At 47.4% G+C, this 22,635-nt stretch overlaps 1 protein-coding gene across 3 annotated transcripts in view; it reads left to right on the top strand.

The window, feature by feature from the left end:
* The first annotated feature begins 5,494 nt into the window (after window positions 1-5,494).
* Window positions 5,495-22,635, top strand: part of LOC136631803 (membrane-spanning 4-domains subfamily A member 4A-like) — a 93,357-nt gene continuing 76,216 nt past the window's right edge. For 2 of the 3 annotated variants that reach the window (XM_066606172.1, XM_066606176.1), the window contains exon 1: window positions 5,495-5,599. In XM_066606172.1, coding sequence (XP_066462269.1) covers window positions 5,499-5,599 — 101 coding nt within the window. In that variant the 5' untranslated portion in view covers window positions 5,495-5,498. Of the gene's footprint in view, window positions 5,612-5,910; window positions 5,978-22,635 lie in introns of all 3 variants that reach the window. The other variant, XM_066606174.1, reaches the window with a different exon arrangement.

Raw genomic sequence — 22,635 nt, 5'->3', positions numbered from 1 at the left:
GAATGGTTGGGCATCAGTAACGATAAACTCCTCTGGTGGGAGAGGAACCGCTGCTGCCCAATCTAAGCAGGGGCCCGAGAACAATTCCTGGGAGTGTTCCCGCTCCTGAGCAGGTGTCATTGTAGTGGAGTGAGGAGGCTGGGAGGAAGGAGGAGCAGCAGACAGAGGATTCGGATTTGCAGCAGTGGACGGCGCAGAACTGCGTGTTGACGATAGGTTGCTCGAAGCACTTTCTGCCATCCAGGACAGGACCTGCTCACACTGCTCATTTTCTAATAACCGTCTCCCGCGTGGACCCATTAATTGGGCGATGAATGTGGGGACGCCAGAAACGTGCCTCTCTCCTAATCGCGCAGCAGTCGGCTGCGACACACCTGGATCAGGAGCTCGGCCTGTGCCCACACCCTGACTTGGCCCTCCGCGTCCTCGGCCGCGTCCACGTCCTCTAGGCCTACCCCTACCCCTCAGCATGCTGTATTACCAGTGATTTGATTTCACAGGCAGCTAATAAATTGGCGCAAGACTGCAGGCCAAATATAATTTTTTCCCTTTTTTGAAAACGAAAGGCCCCACTGCCCCTAGTGAATGTATAATCTAAGTTTAATAACTGTGCTGTTTTCCTGCTAATGTGTCACAGAACGTGAGGGTAGCAGAGTTATTAACTGTGGCAGAGCAGGTATTTTTTTTCCCAATTAAGGAAAGCAAATGGCGAAGCCAGCAGTAAACCGTAGCTGGGTGCGTCTGATTTTTAAAGGTTGCACACGCAGCCGACACGTGTGCACCGCCCTTAGGACGGACAGAGGCAGGACAAATAGAATTATTTTCCGTTTTTTTGCACCAAAAGGCAGCACTGCGTATATTCTATGAACATGAGAAGTTTAATAACTGTGCTGTTTTCCTGCTAATGTGTCACAGAACGTGAGGGTAGCAGAGTTATTAACTGTGGCAGAGCAGGTATTTTTTTTCCCAATTAAGGAAAGCAAATGGCGAAGCCAGCAGTAAACCGTAGCTGGGTGCGTATGATTTTTAAAGGTTGCACACGCAGCCGACACGTGTCCACCGCCCTTAGGACGGACAGAGGCAGGACAAATAGAATTATTTTCCGTTTTTTTGCACCAAAAGGCAGCACTGCGTATATTCAATGAATAATAACTGTGTTGTGGCCCTGCCTACACAATTCTTTCCCTGCAGTATCAATGGAGGGTGCAATGCTCTGCAGAGGCGATTTTGAGAAGTAAAAAAAAATGCAGCACAGCTAACAGCAGCCTGGACAGTACTGCACACGGTTAAATATGGCCCTAGAAAGGACCGTTGAGGTTCTTGAAGGCTACACTCACTCCTAACACTCTCCCTGCCTATGCAGCACTTCTGTCCCTAATGCCGGGTGCAACGCTCTGCAGAGGCGATTTTGAGAAAAAAAAATTTGCCACTGCTAACAGCAGCCAACACACAGCTATCAGTGGCCCTAATAAGGACCTTTGGGGGTCTTGAAGCCTACACTAACTACCAATTCTTTCCCTACAGCAGCTCCGGTACAAACAGCACTGTCCCTCATCTAACTCACACGGCATCTGAGGCGAGCCGCGGGAGGGGCCGACTTTTATATTCGGTGACACCTGATCTTCCCAGCCACTCACTGCAGGGGGGTGGTATAGGGCTTGAACGTCGCAGGGGGAAGTTGTAATGCCTTCCCTGTCTTTCAATTGGCCAGAAAAGCGCGCTAACGTCTCAGGGAAGGAAGTGAAAGTAACCAGAACACCGCATGGTGTTCGTTACGAATAACGAACATCCCGAACACCCTAATATTCGCACGAATATCAAGCTCGGACGAACACGTTTGCTCATCTCTAGTTATTATATCTCACATTTACCATGGTGAGTTAGACAAGACTTCTCCATAGTCCATCATCCTCTATCCCGATATAATATAAGGCTGCAGTCAAACAATATGATAATCCACCACAACGGCCGGATGGACAATATCAGAGACGTGAAATGTCAGATGTTGCGTTATATCAATTGTATCACTGGGTCCTTATGTGGGGTCTGTGGCGGGTTCTGGAAGGGGCTCTGAACTATATTCCCACACCACATCTGAAGCCGCTCCTAGGGTTCTTTCACACGGACATATTCGCATGCACAATACATAGAGGATAAAACCCATTGACGGGTATTGACACAAATGAACATGTGGAAAAAGTACAGTAAAATGCGCCATTATGCATGCAAAAAAGCCTCGTACATGGCACAAATATATTTGCTCACATATGCTCCTGCGTATTTGCGCACGCAAAAACACACGTAAGCATGCTCCCACTGATTTTAATGGGCAATTAAGTTTAATTAGTTAGATATGTGCTATTTTTGTGCTCAATACGCATGAAAATAGAACGCGCTGCGTATTTTTTTGCACGAACAGAATTTGTACATGTTAACGAACCCATTTAAACCAATGGGTTCTAGTCACTGCGTATTGTACGCGGACGTCAAGCATAATACGCAGCGCAAATGAGTTCCTGTGAATAAGACCTAACTCACCGACACAAAGCAGAAGTATACAGTAGCAGATAAACCAATCACAGCCATAGCATTGGCTCATCCAGCGCTGCACTGATTGGGTGAGCAGTGGTTGAAGAACCAATCAGAGCCATCGCTTTCTGGAGGTGAATCCTGTAACCAGTAAGCGATGTTGTACGAGCGGCTGAGGACTGCGGAAACCTCTAGGAAGCAGCAGTAGGGACCCGGTCCAAGGCTGCTGGGTAACGTATTCTTTCTTTTTTTAATGTAATGTAACTAATAGTTATTTCCGGGGAAACAGGTTACATATATATATATATATATATATATATATATATATATATATATATATATATATATATATATATATACACATATATATACATATACACACACATATATATATATATATATATATATATATATATATATATATATATATATAAAAAGACGAAAGCCCTCACTGACTTACTCACTGACTGACTCGCCAAAAGTTCTCCAACTTCCCGATGTCGTAGAAGCATGAAATTTGGCACAAGCATAGATTATCTCCAAAATAGGAAAAGTAATTGGGTCCCAACTCGATTATTCAATTCTAGCGCAAAAGAATTGGCATCAAAATTTTACGTACATAATCTAAATCTGTCACTTCCCAATGCCATAGAAACTTAAAACTTGGCACGAGCATTGATTATGTCATAAATAAGAAAAGTTAGTGTGTCCGAACTCGATTATTCAATAATATGCGCAAAAGAATTAGCGTGCAAATTTTACGTACGGAATCTAATTCTCTCACTTCCCGGTGTCATAGAAACTCGAAATTTGGCAGGAGCATTAATTATGTCAGAAATAGGAAAAGCTAATGGGTCCCAACTCGATTATTCAATTCTATGCGCAAAAGAATTAGCGTCCACATTTTACGTACGGAATCTAATTTTCTCACTTTCCGGTGTCATAGAAACGTGAAATTTGGCACGAGCATTGATTATGTCAAAAATAGGAAAAGCTAATGGGTCCCAACTCGAATATTCAATTCTATGTGCAAAAGAATTAGCGTCCACATTTTACGTACGGAATCTAATTTTCTCACTTTCCGGTGTCATAGAAACGTGAAATTTGGCACGAGCATTGATTATGTCAAAAATAGGAAAAGCTAATGGGTCCCAACTCGAATATTCAATTCTATGTGCAAAAGAATTAGCGTCCAAATTTTACGTGCAGAATGTAATTTCTTCACTTTCCGGTGTCATAGAAACGGGAAATTTGGCACGAGCATTGATTATGTCATAAATAGGAAAACCTAATGGGTCCCAACTCCATTATTCAATTCTATGCGCAAAAGAATTAGCGTCCAAATTTTACGTACATAATCTAAATCTCTCACTTCCCAATGTCATTTTATATAAAGGAAACGTTGCATGGTTACCTCCACGTGGTGTTTCCTGGGTAACGCAGAGAACTATGCAAAATGGTGAACATATGTTTTTCCTCAGTATCTCTAAAGTAACCACGACTTCATAAGATTTTCCATGTGAACACCAGATAAACACCAGTACCAAATTAACTCGGGCGAAGCCGGGTATATCAGCTAGTATATATATATATATATATATATATATATATATATATATATATATATATATAATATATAAAATCACTCCTGGATACAGCAGCCGTCCTTGTCCTTACCGGATCAGATGGAGAAGGAGAGGAGACCTGGCCCTGTGTGTAATGTGTCTGGTCCGCGATCGCTGCATCTTCTCCTCCCGTGAACAGAGGAAGCGCTGCCTGATCTCTGCGCTGGCTTAGGGCCTATTCATACTGGCAGATGTTCATCTGTGAATGCAGCAGTCTGTTCTCCAAATATGGATGAAAGCACAGTATTTAACGGATCCATTGACTATAATGGGTCAAACGTAGTCAAAATATGTGTAGGTTTTTAAGCTTTTTTTTTTACTGGACTGAGAAGCGCAGCTTGCTGTGTTCTGTCCCTCAAAAAACGTGTGGAAACGTATGCCATTTTTTAACATTGCCTCGGCCAGTGGAAAATGTCTGGAAACGTGCGGCTTCCCACAATAACATGTTACCCTCTATCCACCATATGGGGGATAACTTGCTGATCGGTTGGGGTCTCACTGGATCTGTGACAAGGTGCGTTGTCTTGCTGGAAGTATGGCCGACCATTCCCAGAGTATTACCCCATTGTTGGCAGCACATTATTGTCTAGGATGTCAGGGTTCACCTCTGTGATCATGGTTCTTGCCACTACAAGCAACGGGCTAAGACCATGCCAAGTAAAACATCCCCAGACCATAAGGGAACCTCCGCTGTGCTAAACTGTTGGTACAATATACTCAGGTGTCGCAGGAGTCACAATTGCGACCCTGCCCTTTAGCAAATGTTGCCTGTGCCCCTACCGTGGGTGGCACCCAGGAAAGGAAGGGGAGGGACTGTTACCCGGGGAGCCGGCAGCCAGTTAACAGAATCAAGTTATCAGGTCATTTTTGCTGCAATGTGTACACATTAAAAACAAGAATGCAAAAATTAAAGAAAAGGAGGCGGTCCTTAAGGCCCCCTGTCCACGGCCGTGATTTCGCTTGCGGTAAATAGCCGGTAAATCACACCATCTGAAGTTTTTCAGAACGTTGATATGGAAAGCGCCGGCCCCGAGTCCATGAGCAGAGAATTATTGCGATTCTCCGCTCGCGGCCGGCAATTTGCAGAATGCGGCGAATTGCCGCTATTCTCCGTGGTCAGCCTATCTGTCAGATTAGGCTGACAGCAGAGATCCGTCCAGGCGATGGAGATCTGCCAGGGGATACCGCAACGCCCATGGACAGGGGCCTAAGGGGTTAAATCTCTTCCATGAGTCAGTACTACAATACACAGATGTTTCTGCCCAAAAATTTTAAGTATCTGCGCGCCACAAGTGACAAGAGCCACTATTTATTCAAGACGGACGAGCAGATGTGAACCGTCACATGTCCCACAAGCTCAGGAAACGCGGCTCCTCCTCCGCTGATGTCACTTCGGTAAACATCTCCGGGATCCGACAGCGAGGAAACAGCGGATCCGTCTTCAGGTCAGACACGAGGTACCGGAGAGCGGACAGTCTGCACTGCAGGCTGATACTTTGTATCATACATTGTAGCGAACTGTCAGGACACGAGGGGGCGGCGCTGCTGCTGCGTTCCGCTCACAGGGGGTTTGGCTGCTTTGGGACCTTTCACACGGGACAGAATTGTCCGCCGGACGCAGCGCAGATGGGGGTTTAGTTAATTAGTGCAGGTTTTGCTGTGTCTTTAATTGCAGAATGCGTTCTGCGGCTCGCCTTGCTGACTTTCTTGCTTTTTTCTTTACTTAAATTGTGGAATTCCATCTCCCGTATGTTAGAAATCCACAACAACTACGCAAGACGTCCTTCATTGCACAGCGGAAATTACATCTTGTGCTTTTGAAGGTAAACAATTTAACCCCTTCATCCCCATCCTGCCATGGTTTGCATGTGTTGGTTAAAGGGTTATACTGATATAATTTTTTTTCTTCTAAATTCTCTTTATTTATCAGCAAAGTGATTTTTACGTTTTTTCTTCACAGCAGACGATATTTTGACTTCTTTCAAATTTTTATTTCCTTTATATCTTTTTATTACAAATGTTCTCCAAAAGGAGCAGAAACCCCTTCAGGAGACCCTGTAATACTCTGCCCGTGTAGCTGCGGTTACAAGTTCTTACAAGATGCTTTTGCACTGACCAGTTTCTCTCCTGCCTCCATAGAGGAGCGGCCACCGCCTTGTTTTATGACGCATGGATGTAGCAGAGCCGAGCTAGTCAGACGTCTGGTTCTAGTACAGTATTATACAGATACTGTAAGGCTGCGTTGGGGACAGTTCAGGGTTTCCGTCTCTCTGCTCCATTTTTGGAGGAGTTTTATTTCAGTTTCTCTCCTCCAAAAACGGAGCAGAGAGACAAAGACCCTGAACTGACCCTAACGCTGGTGTGAAAGCAGCCTTACATGTATGGGCGGTTACTAGAACACGGCTCCAGAAACCGTGCCGCCAGCAAGCCAAAGAAAAGGACACACTTGTCAAAATTGGCAGTGGAGTACATAGAACTTACGGCGCTTCATAGCAAAACTTAGAATTGACCCCCCCCAGGAGGGAGACTCCTCCCACTGCGGTCCCTCTGATTACAGCACGGTTGCTCTGAGACTGCTGCGAAGGAGGAGGACGGTGCCGCACAGCAACTGTGGGGAGAGGTGGGAGGAGTCAGGTGGGAGGAGTCTCCTGGTTACGTCAACGACCAAGAGAAGCGTGGAGCGTGGGAAGCCGGGAGTGAACACCAGCTATAGCGAAAATCTATAGAAGCCAAATCAGAAGGCTAAATCCAGATTAGCAACGAGTTGAGCTAGAACACTGTAACTGGTGACCCCTGTGGCGGTACAACACAGATTTAGGACGGTGCGTTAATGTCAAACCAAGGCACAGACGGCACATTATTTTTTTACAAAAAGTTCTTTACTGAACGTATGCGGTATACGGTATTCCTATCCTGAGGAGGGTACGTTCGTTGTGGAATACCTGGCATTAAACCAGTGGCGGGTCTAAAGGCCCAGGGGCCCGGGTGCAGAAAGTTCAGCTTGCCCCCCCACCCTATTGCTCTTCATGGCTGCTGGCTCCGATCTGCCCGAAATGTTGCATCGCTGGAACTCCTAAGCGGCCCAATGATGCAGAACTAACGGCGAGGGATGTTGTAAGAGTTTTAAAAGATTAACCCCTTGAGTGGCGGGTTTCCTACCACCCTGTCGTGCCCACCAGGGCAGGTTTTTTAAAATGGTCTAATCATTGAATTTCAACTAATTTTGCAGTTGCGTCTCAAGAGCCATAACTTTTTCATTTTTCCATTGACATGGCCATATAAGGGCTTGTTTTTTGCGGGACAAGTTGTGATTTTTTAAACAGGGGGGAGGAAAAAAAGAAATGGGGGAAAAAAGAAAAAAAGGGGCCATGTCATTAAGGGGTTAAATAATGCATTAACTTCCTTCTCTGGGTCATTATGACGCATGGATACCACATGTGTGATTGTATTTTTGATTTTTTTACAAAGTAAAGGGAGACAAGTGTTTTTATTATTTTTTTTATAATTTTTTGACTTTTTAAAAAAAAATTTAATTTTTTTTTTGTCCCTTTAGGGGACTTCCACAGGGACCCATCAGGACCCCTGATCACATTCCGGGGGTCCGATGGTGACAGCCCTTTACATGCTGCAGTCACAGCCCTTTACATGCTGCAGTCACATAGACTGCAGCATGTAAAGGGTTAACACAGCAGAGATCGGAGGCTTTCTCTGATCTCTGCTGTAAGAGCAGGTACCTAGCTGTCCTCTGACAGCTAACAACCAGCTCTCCCTGCCACAGAGACCATCCGCTTGCTTCTGACAAGCCGATGGTCTCTATGGCAACCTGTATACAAAGCAGGAGATTGCCGGCATATCGGCAATATCTTCTGCTGGTTTTTCAAAGCCCTTGCTTTGCTCTCTGTGGGACTGTGCAGGCAGAGCACAATGTCACAGCTTGTGGCATTGTGCTCTGCAGCTCCCATAGTGATACATAGCCCGGAAATCTTCCGGGCTATATCGCTATGAGCAGTGGAGCTCGTCCCGGAAAATTTCCGGGCGTGCCACTCAAGGGGTTAAGGGCACGAGCTCCGGAACACATGCATCACCCCGCCCCGCCAAGAGAGGGGCAAAATAAAGCTACAGGACCCATCTGTTAGTAAACGGATCACAGGTGGAGCTTTCTTTTATTGGTATTATCCATTTTTGATTTTTCTTCTTTTTGACCGCTATGTTGTCTTCCAGCCGCCAGTTAGCTCTGCACGCTCTCCCTATCCAGCCGTTACTGCAGTGACCGCCTCGGAGATGGCCCACAGGAGATGGCGGCGAAGCTGTTAGGGATCCCTTCCTTCCTGTATCTCCTCTGATCTCCTTCCACTTTGACCCCTTAATGACCCTATTCCCTCTCACCTCCTTAAGTTTGTTTCCCTGACTGTCATTGGTCACCTAATAATATTCAACCTGTCTCTTTCTTCAGGCATCTTTCCCTCCTCCTTTAACCCCTTATGGACCAGGCTGTTTTGTACCCTAAGGACCAGACACTTTTTAGGGATTTTACCCGTGTGGCGGTTTTACTGCCCTATTTTGTTTCTTCTAGCTACCAAAATTATTTTTACTGCGTTTTTTTCTGTGACATATAAGGCAATTTTTTAAAATATCTTTTACACTGACTTTTCTTTCCGTTTTTTAGTTTTATTGTGGGTTAAATGCTAAAAAAAATATGTTTTTTAACATTTATAGTTTTTTTAAAATTTAGTATATTTATGCTAAAATAAAGTATGGGAACGGGTTCCTCTATTTGTTGCGAATGCTTTGATATATAGTATGTATGGTTTTGGTTTACAGGACGCAACGGTTTTGGTTGGCGGCGGCTTTGGGTTACTTTTAGAGATGAGCGAACACCAAAATGTTTGGGTGTTCGTTATTCGAAACGAACTTCCCGCGATGTTCGAGGGTTCGTTTCGAACAACGAACCCCATTGAAGTCAATGGGCGACCCGAGCATTTTTGTATTTCGCCGATCCTCGCTAAGGTTTTCATGTGTGAAAATCTGGGCAATTCAACAAAGTGATGGGAACGACACAGAAACGGATAGGGCAGGCGAGGGGCTACATGTTGGGCTGCATCTCAAGTTCACAGGTCCCACTATTAAGCCACAATAGCGGCAAGAGTGGCCCCCCCCCCCTCCCAAAAACTTTTACTTCTGAAAAGCCCTCATTAGCATGGCAAACCTTTGCTAAGCACCACACTACCTCCAACAAAGCACAATCACTGCCTGCATGACACTCCGCTGCCACTTCTCCTGGGTTACATGCTGACCAACCGCCCCCCCTCCCCCCCACAGCGCACACCAAAGTGTCCCTGCGCAGCCTTCAGCTGCCCTCATGCCACACCACGCTCATGTCTATTTAGAAGTGCGTCTGCCACGACGAGGGACCGCAGGCACACACTGCAGAGGGTTGGCACGGCTAGGCAGCGACCCTCTTTAAAAGGGGCGGGGCGATAGCCCACAATGCTGTACAGAAGCAATGAGAAATAGAATCCTGTGCCACCGCCATCAGGAGCTGCACACGTGGGCATAGCAATGGGGAACCTATGTGCCACACACTATTCATTCTGTCAAGGTGTCTGCATGCCCCAATCAGACTGGTAATATGTACCTTAACAGTAACCGCGTTGGTGGTAATGTGGTGGTGACTGCGGACCTAGTAGCACGGTTGTATTTTGTTGGTTTTCGGAATGCGGCCAGGATTAAGTGGGCCGTGGCGGGGGGATGGTGGGGGGGCTCTCTTGTAGTGTCGGTAAAGGTGAAATTCTTGGACTGCCACCAGACGAAGCAATGCAAAGGCATTTGCCAAGAATGTTTTCCCTGTTGGAGGAGGAGGGGGATGTTTTTGAGGCACTACGTGTCCTCTCCACGTGTCCGTGGTTATATGCACCTTAACAGTAACCGCGTTGGTGGTAATGTGGTGGTGACTGCGGACCTAGTAGCGCGTTTTTATTTTGTTGGTTTTCGGAATGTGGCCAGGATTAAGTGGGCCGTGGCGGGGGGATGGTGGGGGGGCTCTCTTGTAGTGTCGGTAAAGGTGAAATTCTTGGACTGCCACCAGACGAACCAATGCAAAGGCATTTGCCAAGAATGTTTTCCCTGTTGGAGGAGGAGGGGGATGTTTTTGAGGCACTACGTGTCCTCTCCACGTGTCCGTGGTTATATGCACCTTAACAGTAACCGCGTTGGTGGGAAATGGCCTCGCCGCCATCATATCTTTGGGAAGCCTCTGTTTCCACACCCCAGAGACATACCATTAGCAGCGGTATAGGCAGAGCCCATAATTCGTAACATTTCAGCCGTAGCATTAGGACAGGCCCCACTAACATATCACTAGCAGCATTATAGGAGGAGCGCAGTCTTCGTTCCATGTCAGCAATAGTAGCACTCAAGACAGGCCCCAGTAACAATTCCGAAGCAGCAGTATAGCGGGAGCGCAGTCTTCATTCCATGTCAGCAATAGTAGCACTCAAGACAGGCCCCAGTAACAATTCCGAAGCAGCAGTATAGCGGGAGCGCAGTCTTCGTTCCATGTCAGCAATAGTAGCACTCAAGACAGGCCCCAGTAACAATTCCGAAGCAGCAGTATAGCGGGAGCGCAGTCTTCGTTCCATGTCAGCAATAGTAGCACTCAAGACAGGCCCCAGTAACAATTCCGAAGCGGCAGTATAGCGGGAGCGCAGTCTTCGTTCCATGTCAGCAATAGTAGCACTCAAGACAGGCCCCAGTAACAATTCTGAAGCAGCAGTATAGTGGGAGCGCAGTCTTAGTTCCATTTCAGTAGCCTTAGTATAGCCAAGGCCCAAGTTACATTTATGTAGCTAAAGTGTAGGCCAACCCCACACACAATTCTGTACCATGAGTGCAGGCGAAGAACATACAAATTGCTATGATTACACTGTAGGTGAGGGCCCCAAAAAATTGGTGTACCAACAGTACTAATGTACCTCAGTAAACATTGGCCATGCCCAACCAAGATGGCAGGTGAAACCCATTAATCGCTTTGGTTAATGTGGCTTAAGTGGTAACTAGGCCTGGAGGCAGCCCAGTTTAACGAAAAATTGGTTCAAGTTAAAGTTCCAACGCTTTTAAGAGCATTGAAACATATAAAAATTGTTTAGAAAAATTATTTGAGTGAGCCTTGTGGCCCTAAGAAAAATTGCCCGTTCGGCGTGATTATGTGAGGTTTCAGGAGGAGGAGCAGGAGGAGGAGGAGGAGGAATATTAGACACAGATTGATGAAGCAGAAATGTCCCCGTTTTGGATGGTGAAAGAGAACGTAGCTTCCATCCGCGGGTGCAGCCTACGTATTGTTTAGGTATCGCTGCTGTCCGCTGGTGGAGAAGAGAAGTCTGGCGAAATCCAGCCTTTGTTCATCTTGATGAGTGTTAGCCTGTCGGCACTGTCGGTTGACAGGCGGGTACGCTTATCTGTGATGATTCCCCCAGCCGCACTAAACACCCTCTCTGACAAGGCGCTAGCCGCAGGACAAGCAAGCACCTCCAGGGCATACAGCGCTAGTTCAGGCCATGTGTCCAGCTTCGACACCCAGTAGTTGTAGGGGGCAGAGGCGTCACGGAGGACGGTCGTGCGATCGGCTACGTACTCCCTCACCATCCTTTTACAGTGCTCCCGCCGACTCAGCCTTGACTGGGGAGCGGTGACACAGTCTTGGTGGGGAGCCATAAAGCTGTCCAGGCCCTTAAAGACTGTTGCACTGCCTGGGATGTACATGCTGCTCGATCTACGCACCTCCCCTGCTACCTTGCCCTCGGTACTGCGCCTTCTGCCACTAGCGCTGTCGGCTGGGAATTTTACCATCAGCTTGTCCGCAAGGGTCCTGTGGTATAGCAACACTCTCGAACCCCTTTCCTCTTCGGGAATGAGAGTGGGCAGGTTCTCCTTATAGCGTGGGTCGAGCAGTGTGTACACCCAGTAATCCGTTGTGGCCAGAATGCGTGCAACGCGAGGGTCACGAGAAAGGCATCCTAACATGAAGTCAGCCATGTGTGCCGGGGTACCTGTACGCAACACATGGCTGTCTTCACTAGGAAGATCACTTGCAGGATCCTCCTCCTCCTCCTCCTCCTCAGGCCATACACGCTGAAAGGATGACAGGCAATCAGCCGGTGTACCGTCAGCAGCGGGCCAAGCTGTCTCTTCCCCCTCCTCCTCATCCTCCTCATGCTCCTCCTCCTGTACGCGCTGAGAAATAGACAGGAGGGTGCCCTGACTATCCAGCGACATACTGTCTTCCCCCGGCTCTGTTTCCGAGTGCAAAGCAGCTGCCTTTATGGTTTGCAGGGAATTTCTCAAGATGCATAGCAGAGGAATGGTGACGCTAATGATTGTAGCATCGCCGCTCACCACCTGGGTAGACTCCTCAAAATTACCAAGGACATGGCAGATGTCTGCCAACCAGGCCCACTCTTCTGAAAGGAATTGAGGAGGCTGACTCCCACTGCGCCGCCCATGTTGGAGTTGGTATTCGACTATAGCTCTACGCTGTTCATAGAGCCTGGCCAACATGTGGAGCGTAGAGTTCCACCGTGTGGGCACGTCGCACAGCAGTCGGTGCACTGGCAGCTTAAAGTGATGTTGCAGGGTGCGCAGGGTGGCAGCGTCCGTGTGGGACTTGCGGAAATGTGCGCAGAGCCGGCGCACCTTTACGAGCAGGTCTGACAAGCGTGGGTAGCTTTTCAGAAAGCGCTGAACCACCAAATTAAAGACGTGGGCCAGGCATGGCACGTGCGTGAGGCTGCCGAGCTGCAGAGCCACCACCAGGTTACGGCCGTTGTCACACACGACCATGCCCGGTTGGAGGCTCAGTGGCGCAAGCCAGCGGTCGGTCTGCTCTGTCAGACCCTGCAGCAGTTCGTGGGCCGTGTGCCTCCTATCTCCTAAGCTGAGTAGTTTCAGCACGGCCTGCTGACGCTTGCCCACCGCTGTGCTGCCACACCGCGCGACACCGACTGCTGGCGACGTGCTGCTGCTGACACATCTTGATTGCGAGACAGAGGAGGAGGAGGAGGAGGAGGGTGCTTTAGTGGAGGAAGCATACACCTCCGCAGATACCACCCCCGAGCTGGGGCCCGCAATTCTGGGGGTGGGTAGGACGTGAGCGGTCCCAGGCTCTGACTCTGTCCCAGCCTCCACTAAATACACCCAATGTGCCGTCAGGGAGATGTAGTGGCCCTGCCCGCCTGTGCTTGTCCACGTGTCCGTTGTTAAGTGGACCGTGGCAGTAACCGCGTTGGTGAGGGCGCGTACAATGTTGCGGGAGACGTGGTCGTGCAGGGCTGGGACGGCACATCGGGAAAAGTAGTGGCGACTGGGAACTGAGTAGCGCGGGGCCGCCGCCTCCATGATACTTTTGAAGGACTCAGTTTCCACAACCCTATACGGCAGCATCTCAAGGCTGATGAATTTTGCTATGCGGACGGTTAACGTTTGAGCGTGCGGGTGCGTGGCGGCGTACTTGCGCTTGCGCTCCAACAGTTGCGCAAGCGACGGCTGGACGGTGCGCTGAACTACACTGCTGGATGGGGCCGAGGACAGCGGAGATGAGCGTGTGGGTGCAGGCCATGAGGCGGTAGTGCCTGTGTCCTGAGAGGGGGGTTGGATCTCAGTGTCAGGTTGGGGCACAGGGGGAGAGGCAGGGGTGCAAACCGGAGGCGCTGAACGGCCTTCGTCCCACCTTGCGGGGTGCTTGGCCATCATATGTCTGCGCATGGTGGTGGTGGTGAGGCTGTTGGTGTTGGCTCCCCGGCTGAGCTTTGCGCGACAAAGGTTGCACACCACTGTTCGTCGGTCGTCAGGCGTCTCTGTGAAAAACTGCCAGACCTTAGAGCACCTCGGCCTCTGCAGGGTGGCATGGCGCGAGGGGGCGCTTTGGGAAACAGTTGGTGGATTATTCGGTCTGGCCCTGCCTCTACCCCTGGCCACCGCACTGCCTCTTGCAACCTGCCCTGCTGATGCCCTTGACTCCCCCTCTGAAGACCTGTCCTCCTGAGTAAGCGTTGCACACCAGGTGGGGTCAGTCACCTCATCGTCCTGCTGCTCTTCCTCCGAATCCTCTGTGCGCTGCTCCCTCGGACTTACTGCCCTTACTACTACCTCACTGCAAGACAACTGTGTCTGATCGTCATCGTCCTCCTCACCCACAGAAAGTTGTTGAGACAGTTGGCGGAAGTCCCCAGCCTCTTCCCCCGGACCCCGGGAACTTTCGAATGGTTGGGCATCAGTGACGATAAACTCCTCTGGTGGGAGAGGAACCGCTGCTGCCCAATCTAAGCAGGGGCCCGAGAACAGTTCCTGGGAGTGTTCCCGCTCCTGAGCAGGTGTCATTGTAGTGGAGTGAGGAGGCTGGGAGGAAGGAGGAGCAGCAGACAGAGGATTCGGATTTGCAGCAGTGGACGGCGCAGAACTGCGTGTTGACGATAGGTTGCTCGAAGCACTTTCTGCCATCCAGGACAGGACCTGCTCACACTGCTCATTTTCTAATAACCGTCTCCCGCGTGGACCCATTAATTGGGCGATGAATGTGGGGACGCCAGAAACGTGCCTCTCTCCTAATCGCCTCCCCTACCCCTCAGCATGCTGTATTACCAGTGATTTGATTTCACAGGCAGCTAATAAATTGGCGCAAGACTGCAGGCCAAATATAATTTTTTCCCTTTTTTGAAAACGAAAGGCCCCACTGCCTCTAGTGAATGTATAATCTAAGTTTAATAACTGTGCTGTTTTCCTGCTAATGTGTCACAGAACGTGAGGGTAGCAGAGTTATTAACTGTGGCAGAGCAGGTATTTTTTTTCCCAATTAAGGAAAGCAAGTGGCGAAGCCAGCAGTAAACCGTAGCTGGGTGCGTCTGATTTTTAAAGGTTGCACACGCAGCCGACACGTGTCCACCGCCCTTAGGACGGACAGAGGCAGGACAAATAGAAATATTTTCCGTTTTTTTGCACCAAAAGGCAGCACTGCGTATATTCTATGAATAATAACTGTGTTGTGGCCCTGCCTATACAATTCTTTCCCTGCAGTATCAATGGAGGGTGCAATGCTCTGCAGAGGCGATTTTGAGAAGTAAAAAAATATGCAGCACAGCTAACAGCAGCCAGCACAGTACTGCAGACGGTTAAATATGGCCCTAGAAAGGACCGTTGAGGTTCTTGAAGGCTACACTCACTCCTAACACTCTCCCTGCCTATGCAGCACTTCTGTCCCTAATGCCGGGTGCAACGCTCTGCAGAGCCGATTTTGAGAAAAAAAAAATTGCCACTGCTAACAGCAGCCAACACACAGCTATCAGTGGCCCTAATAAGGACCTTTGGGGGGTCTTGAAGCCTACACTAACTACCAATTCTTTCCCTACAGCAGCTCCGGTACAAACAGCACTGTCCCTCACTAACTCACACCGCATCTGAGGCGAGCCGCGGGAGGGGCCGACTTTTATATTCGGCGGACACCTGATCTCCCCAGCCACTCACAGCAGGGGGGTGGTATAGGGCTTGAACGTCACAGGGGGAAGTTGTAATGCCTTCCCTGTCTTTCAATTGGCCAGAAAAGCGCGCTAACGTCTCAGGGAAGGAAGTGAAAGTAACCCGAACACCGCATGGTGTTCGTTACGAATAACGAACATCACGAACACCCTAATATCCGCACGGATATCAAGCTCGGAAGAACACGTTCGCTCATCTCTAGTGAAGACCCTTAAGGCTATCATGGATATTTGCCTATTAAGCCTCGCCTCTAGCAGGGCTGAATAGAATGCCTGCGAAAGTACAATATACTGGAATACTGAAGTATTGTGGTATATTGTATAAGCGATCCAATTGTCACTAGTTCAAGTCCCCTATGAGAACTAAAAAACTAAAAAAAATTAAATGAAGTTTTTTTTTAAAATATTACAAAATTTTTTTGAAGTTTAAAAATCTCCTTTACCCATTGTTAATACCAAAAAAATCAAAACAGAAAAAAAATCAAAATATTGTATTTGGTATCACCGCACCTGTAAACGTCAGATCTAATAAAATAACACATTACTATTTCACACAGGAAACACCAAGAAAAAAATCTCTAAAGCCAGAATCAGTTTCTTTGTGACTCCATGACGCAAAAAAAAAAAAAAAATTGAAAAAAAAGTGATCAAAAAGTCATGTAACCCATCAAAGTTCCAATAAAAGCTGCAGATCACCCCATTAAAAAAAAGAAAAAAACACACACACAGTTCTATGGTTGAAATTATAACCAAGTTATGGAGGTCAGAATGTGGTAACAAAGGCAAATTTCTCTTAAATATTTTTTTTTTTTTTTTTTTAATAGGAAAATATAATAAAAACTGAATTCAGTGTCGCTGTTTTTGTACTGAACCACAGGATTCAATGAGCAGCTCGTTTTTACCCCACTGTGAATGCTGTAAAATCAAACACCCCCTAAAAAAACTAAGAAAAATCTTTGCAATTGCATTTTTACTTAAAGGGGTTGTCCCGCGCCGAAACGGGTTTTTTTTTTTTTAAACCCCCCCCCCCCCCCCGTTCGGCGCGAGACAACCCCGATGCAGGGGTTAAAAAAGCAAACCGCTCAGCGCTTACCTGAATCCCGGCGGTCCGGCGTCTTCATACTTACCTGCTGAAGATGGCCGCCGGGGTCTGCTCCCTCCGTGGACCGCAGCTCTTCTGTGCGGTCCATTGCCGATTCCAGCCTCCTGATTGGCTGGAATCGGCACGTGACGGGGCGGAGCTACACGGAGCCGGCATTCTGCACGAGCGGCTCCATTGAAGAGAGCAGAAGACCCGGACTGCGCAAGCGCGGCTAATTTGGCCATCGGAGGGCGAAAATTAGTCGGCTCCATGGGAACGAGGACGCTAGCAACGGAGCAGGTAAGTAAAAAACTTTATATAACTTCTGTATGGCTCATAATTAATGCACAATGTACATTACAAAGTGCATTAATATGGCCATACAGAAGTGTATAGACCCACTTGCTGCCGCGGGACAACCCCTTTAACTTCACCCCACTTAAATGTTTCAGTCTTTCAATACATTACGTGGTATCTTAAATGGTACCAATAAAAAATACAGCTTGCCCTGCGAAAAAAAAAACCAAGCTCCCATACGACTCTGTAGATGGAAAAGTAAAAAAAAATTATAGTTCTTGGAACATGCAGACAAAAAGACACAAAAAGACACAGGACCGGTCTAAGAGGTGAAGACTAAAGTCTTCGATCCGGTAGAATTAACCATAGGCATACAACCCCCAGTAAAGATGATGGAATCCCCACAATTAGAGGGCGGTCACCCCGATCACAGATACTTTCAGAAATCTTCCCCGTTGTTTTATGTAATGTCTGCAGGAAAGCTCTCTTTTTAAAAAAGTGGTAAAACATAAAATAAATAGACTTGCTAAATGCACTGACCCACAGAACAAAGTGCACCTCATGTTTATTGCGCTGTGAATGCCATACCCCTCCACACACCCCTTTTTTTTTCAATTTCACCCTCTTTTTTTTAAGAAGGCGTAATGCACTTTATGTACATTAAATAGTACTATTGAAAATTACGACTTGTCCATCAAATAAACGAACCAAGCCTTCGACAGCTCTGTCAACGGAAAAAGAAAAGTTTTGGAAGGCGTCAAATAAAAAGCGAAAATGAAAAAATAAAACCTCTCTGGTCTTGAAGGGGTTAAGGAGAAGCAATCAAGGAGGGTGCATATTTGGATGAGAGTGAATTCTCAGTTTGCCAAGGAGGTGATATCGGAACTTCTGACTGATGCCTTTCTAATGACAGAAATAAACATGACTGCTTGATGAAAACACGGGCCGCCGTATTGACAGTTCTTAAAGGGGTATGTTCCTAATGTACCTTTGATATATCTGCCTAAGGGCGCCGTCACACTTGCGATTGCGATATCGCAGTTTTTTTTACTGCAAATGTCAATAGGTCTTTCTAATGTTAATATCACATCACACAGAAATTGCGCATTTCTAACATTAGAAAGTCCTATTGACATTTGCGGTAAAAAAAACTGCAATATCGCGATCGCAAGTGTAAAGGCACCCCAATGGTGGCTGCCAGCAGCCTGAATGGTAGACTTGCCTGATGCATTGAGAGTGCAAGAGATCTACCAGCCTAAGGTAAAAACCTGGACAATTGTAGTCAAGTGTTGCAATTATCATTTTTGAGATTGTTTCTTTCAAGCGTGGTTCTCTTAGTTGGCGACTTCAGTAGGACGTCGCTGGTCAGCCTTCTTTCCCTACTGCTCATTCTCTTGTAAAACATCTCTAAAAAGTGTAAAGTAACCTGCCAGCAGGTCTTCAATCTCCCTGCAGTGCCTCCACAGGTGAAATGAAGTATTGCAGAAGGTCCATTAAAATCAAAGAGTTGTCCACAAAATACACTGACACACTGGGTCCTCCTTCATATTCTTCACAGCTGCTCTCCACTGTGGCAGGACCAGAATGCCTGACTCCCCTCTACTAATTGGGTTGTCTCATCAGAGACAAACATTTTGGGACTGCAGCCTCTGGCAGAGTGGGAGCCCTTCTTACAAAGTAGTCCTCCATTCTGCCTTACGTAGGGGGTTCCTGAACTGGTGGCCTTCTTTATGATGTCTACATACCCTAATAGATGGATGATGGTTGTGTTCCTTTACAGTGATGTCCCTAATAGGATGCATGAAAATGAGACGTCTCCACCAGAGAGCCCCTTTAAGTAATGACTGTTACTTTGTGTTCCAGATAACCGCCAGCTTGGTGTTGAACATCGTCAGCTGTCTAGCCGCAGCTTGTGGAGGAATACTTTTTGCTCTTAGTGTAGGCATAGAACACACTGACCCCACCGATTTTCACTGGTGGACATGTTGTGCGTATTACAATAATGATACGCAGTGCCTAGGAGCATTCACTCCCTGGGTAAGAATCATTTCATTTCCTTCCCTTATATCGACCGTCACTATGCAGCAGCTGTGAGCAGCACCACTTTTAGAAATTGTATAAGTCTAGAAAAACCCAGCTGTTGTCTTCCAGAAACAGCGCCACTCTTGTCCGTTGGCTGTTTCTGGTATTGCAACAGATCGCATTCACTACTTGCATTAGTCATATTTCAGTAAATATTCATCTTTGACGAAGGCTCTGCTCACATCACGGTTTATATTCAGTTTCCATATCCCCGGATGTCTGCCATTGACTTCCATCATCCAGGAATCTATGCCAGGCAGTACACTGTTATGTAGCATCCAGTTACATTGGAAGGGCGGTCAATTTAGGATTTTGATACAGGCAAAAAAGCCAACCCCCCTGTAATTCCCTCCTGCAGTCCGACTCCCGTCCATTTTCTCCCTGATGTTTTTTATTAGTTTTCACCACCAATAATAATATAACACCGGACATTTATCACATAGGGGGTTATTTCTACATACAGGTTACTACAAATGATCCCCCGATGTGTGACCCCCGATGTGTGACCCCCGATGTGTGACCCCCGATGTGTGACCCCGATGTGTGACCCCCGATGTGTGACCCCCGATGTGTGACCCCGATGTGTGACCCCGATGTATGACCCCCGATGTGTGACCCCCGATGTGTGACCCCGATGTGTGACCCCCGATGTGTGACCCCCGATGTGTGACCCTGATGTGTGACCCCGATGTATGACCCCCGATGTGTGACCCCCGATGTGTGACCCCAATGTATGACCCCCAGAACTCCCGTTATTGACACTCAGATACAGAAATTTGATATCAATGGAAGCAGAAACTCAATACGTTTTGTTGCACAACATCAAAGATGTTCTCCCCCTCAGAGGTGATCAGTGTGACCCCCATTGTCACCGGACACGCAGGGAGCCTGGAGGTAGGTTCCTGCCGTACACGTTGTAGCGGATCACAATGACTGATGCAATGGCTTCTGAGATGCCGCCTATAATGGTGGGCGATAGGGGGGCATGTGGGCTCTAATCACAAGGTGTAAGGTCCGGGGAACATGGAGGCCATGGAAGAAGTTCACTATGGTCACCACCTGTAAGGTATATCCATCTGTTTGGTAGTTGCCGTGCACTTCTGACTTTATTGTGATGATGGGGGGGGCGCCCCGTCCTGTTGGTATTTCCTGTTCTGGCTGGAAGAGAAGCCATATCTGTAGTGTCCGGGTACGAAATCCCCGGGATTGTTTCCTCAAGGAAAAAGATGGGTCAGACACTTTCCTACAAATTATAGTGCAAAACGCGTTCCCCTTTGGGGAGTTGCGCCTATTCTCCAAGTAGGCAGGTGGGTTCCCCTCCCCCACATTCTGACATTATTATGTTTATTGCTCAAAAGGTGGAATGCGGCTTCATCACTAAACACTAAAGACTCCATGAAGCCGACGCTTTCTATTAGCTTCCATACCCTTACAGAAAGAGCGTTGCCGCGCTTTGTCATCAGGTTTCAGGGCCAATTCAATTGCAGTCAGGAGGGATAACATCCCAAACATTTGCGCAGAATCTTCCACACAGTCGGCTGCGGGACGTCCAATTCTCTGCTCGCTCCGGCAGTGGATTTTTGAGTTTTATGAAACTTGCACGGACACGTTCCATTGTTTCCACGCTTACTGGTGGACAGACGGGTGATTTTCGCTTACAGATACAACATTTTTCCATAAAGTTGGAGTACCGCTTACGAAATGTGCGCCCGCTGGGCGGAGCTTCATCAAACTTTATTCAAAAATAACGTTGCCCACTATAACAGACTGGCAGATGTGAAAATCAAGGACACTGTCTGAGTACAGAATAGTATGGCAGTATACTGTATAAGCGATCAAAGGATCGCAAGTTCAAGTCCACTATGGGGATTAAAAAAAAAAAAAAAAGAAAAAGAATTAAAATAATGATTTTTTTTTTAATTATCACAAAAAATGTAATATTAAATTTAAAAAAATAATAATTTCTTCCAGATTGTTGCTTAAAAATACATAAATAAAAATGAGTTTCCGTGTTTCACTGAATTTGAACATTCCTATTTTATTAAAAGATTCCTGACTGCTCCTTCATATATTGTAGCCCAGAAGATATTCCCATCTGTGTGTCTACAGACCATCTCCTCTTTCTCTTTCAGCTTGTTGGAATCGGTCTCATGTCGTATATTATACTGCTTTTCCTGCTGATGTTGTGCATTAGTATATCCACAAGTGTGTTCGCCTGCAGAACTGTCTGCCGAACGTCCTTTGAAGATACGGTAAGTTACCGATTATAAGGTGACCATATTTTCCCAGGGTCAAAGCGGGACATAGGGGTGTGGTCAGGGGGAGGGGCTTATCACAAAGCATGATTCTACCTCCGTCGTTATAAAAAGTACAAGTCCGATTAGAAAAAAAGACAGGGAGCAAATTCCGCTGCAGTCAGAATATGTACCATTGGTGCAGAATTACACTGGAAATCAGCTGCATATCTGCAGCTGATTTCATACTATGTGACGCTGCCTTCACCTCCTTCAAAGGCTTCCCACTGGGAACCAGCAGCTGAGGAGCACTAACAACGGGAAGCGCTCAGAGGAGGTGAGGGGGAGCGCCGCTAAACACCAATGATACAGATTTTGACAGCTTTTTTTAGCTGCGAAAATTTACGCTGTGGACATTTCGCAGCATTTCCACCATGTGTAAACACACCCTAAGTCAGCTTGAGGTATGCTGCCACATGCAGACTGGCCTCACTAGTGATAGTGTCCCCTATATCAGCAATAAGTGACCCCCACAGTACCCCAGTAGAATTAGTGCCCCCCTATTCTAGCCCCATCAATAATAGTAACCCCCACAGAAGCCCCAGCAATAATAGTGACCCCCCACAGTAGCCCCAGCAATAATAGTGACCCCCACAGTAGCCCCAGCAATAATAATGACCCCCCACAGTATCCCCAGCAATATAAGTGACCCCCCACAGTATCCCCAGCAATAATAGTGACCCCCCACAGTATCCCCAGCAATAATAGTGACCCTCACAGAAGCCCCAGCAATAATAGTGACCCCCCACAGTATAGCCAGCAATATTAGTGACCCCCCTACAGAAGCCCCAGCAATAATAGTGACCCCCACAGAATCCCCAGCAATAATAGTGACACTCCACAGAATCCCCAGCAATAATAGTGACCCCCACAGAAGCCCCAGCAATAATAGTGACCCCCACAGAAGCCCCAGCAATAATAGTGACCCCCACAGTAGCCCCAGCAATAATAGTGACCCCCACAGTATCCCAAGCAATAATAGTGACCCCCACAGTAGCCCCAGTAGTAATAGTAACCCCCCACAGTATCCACAACAATAATAGTGACCCCCATAGTATCCCCAGCAATACTAGTGATCCCCCACAGTAGCCCCAGCAATAGTAGTGATGTCCACATAAGCTCCAGCAATAGTAGTGACCCCCACAGAAGCCCCAGCAAAAGTAGTGACTCTCACAGTATCCCCAGAAATAGTAGTGACTCCCATA

The sequence above is a fragment of the Eleutherodactylus coqui genome, chromosome 6 (assembly GCF_035609145.1).
Source record: "Eleutherodactylus coqui strain aEleCoq1 chromosome 6, aEleCoq1.hap1, whole genome shotgun sequence".
Lineage (NCBI taxonomy): Eukaryota > Metazoa > Chordata > Amphibia > Anura > Eleutherodactylidae > Eleutherodactylus > Eleutherodactylus coqui.
The sequence above is the reverse complement of the archived record's forward strand: the minus strand, read 5'-3'. Positions and strand labels throughout refer to the sequence as shown.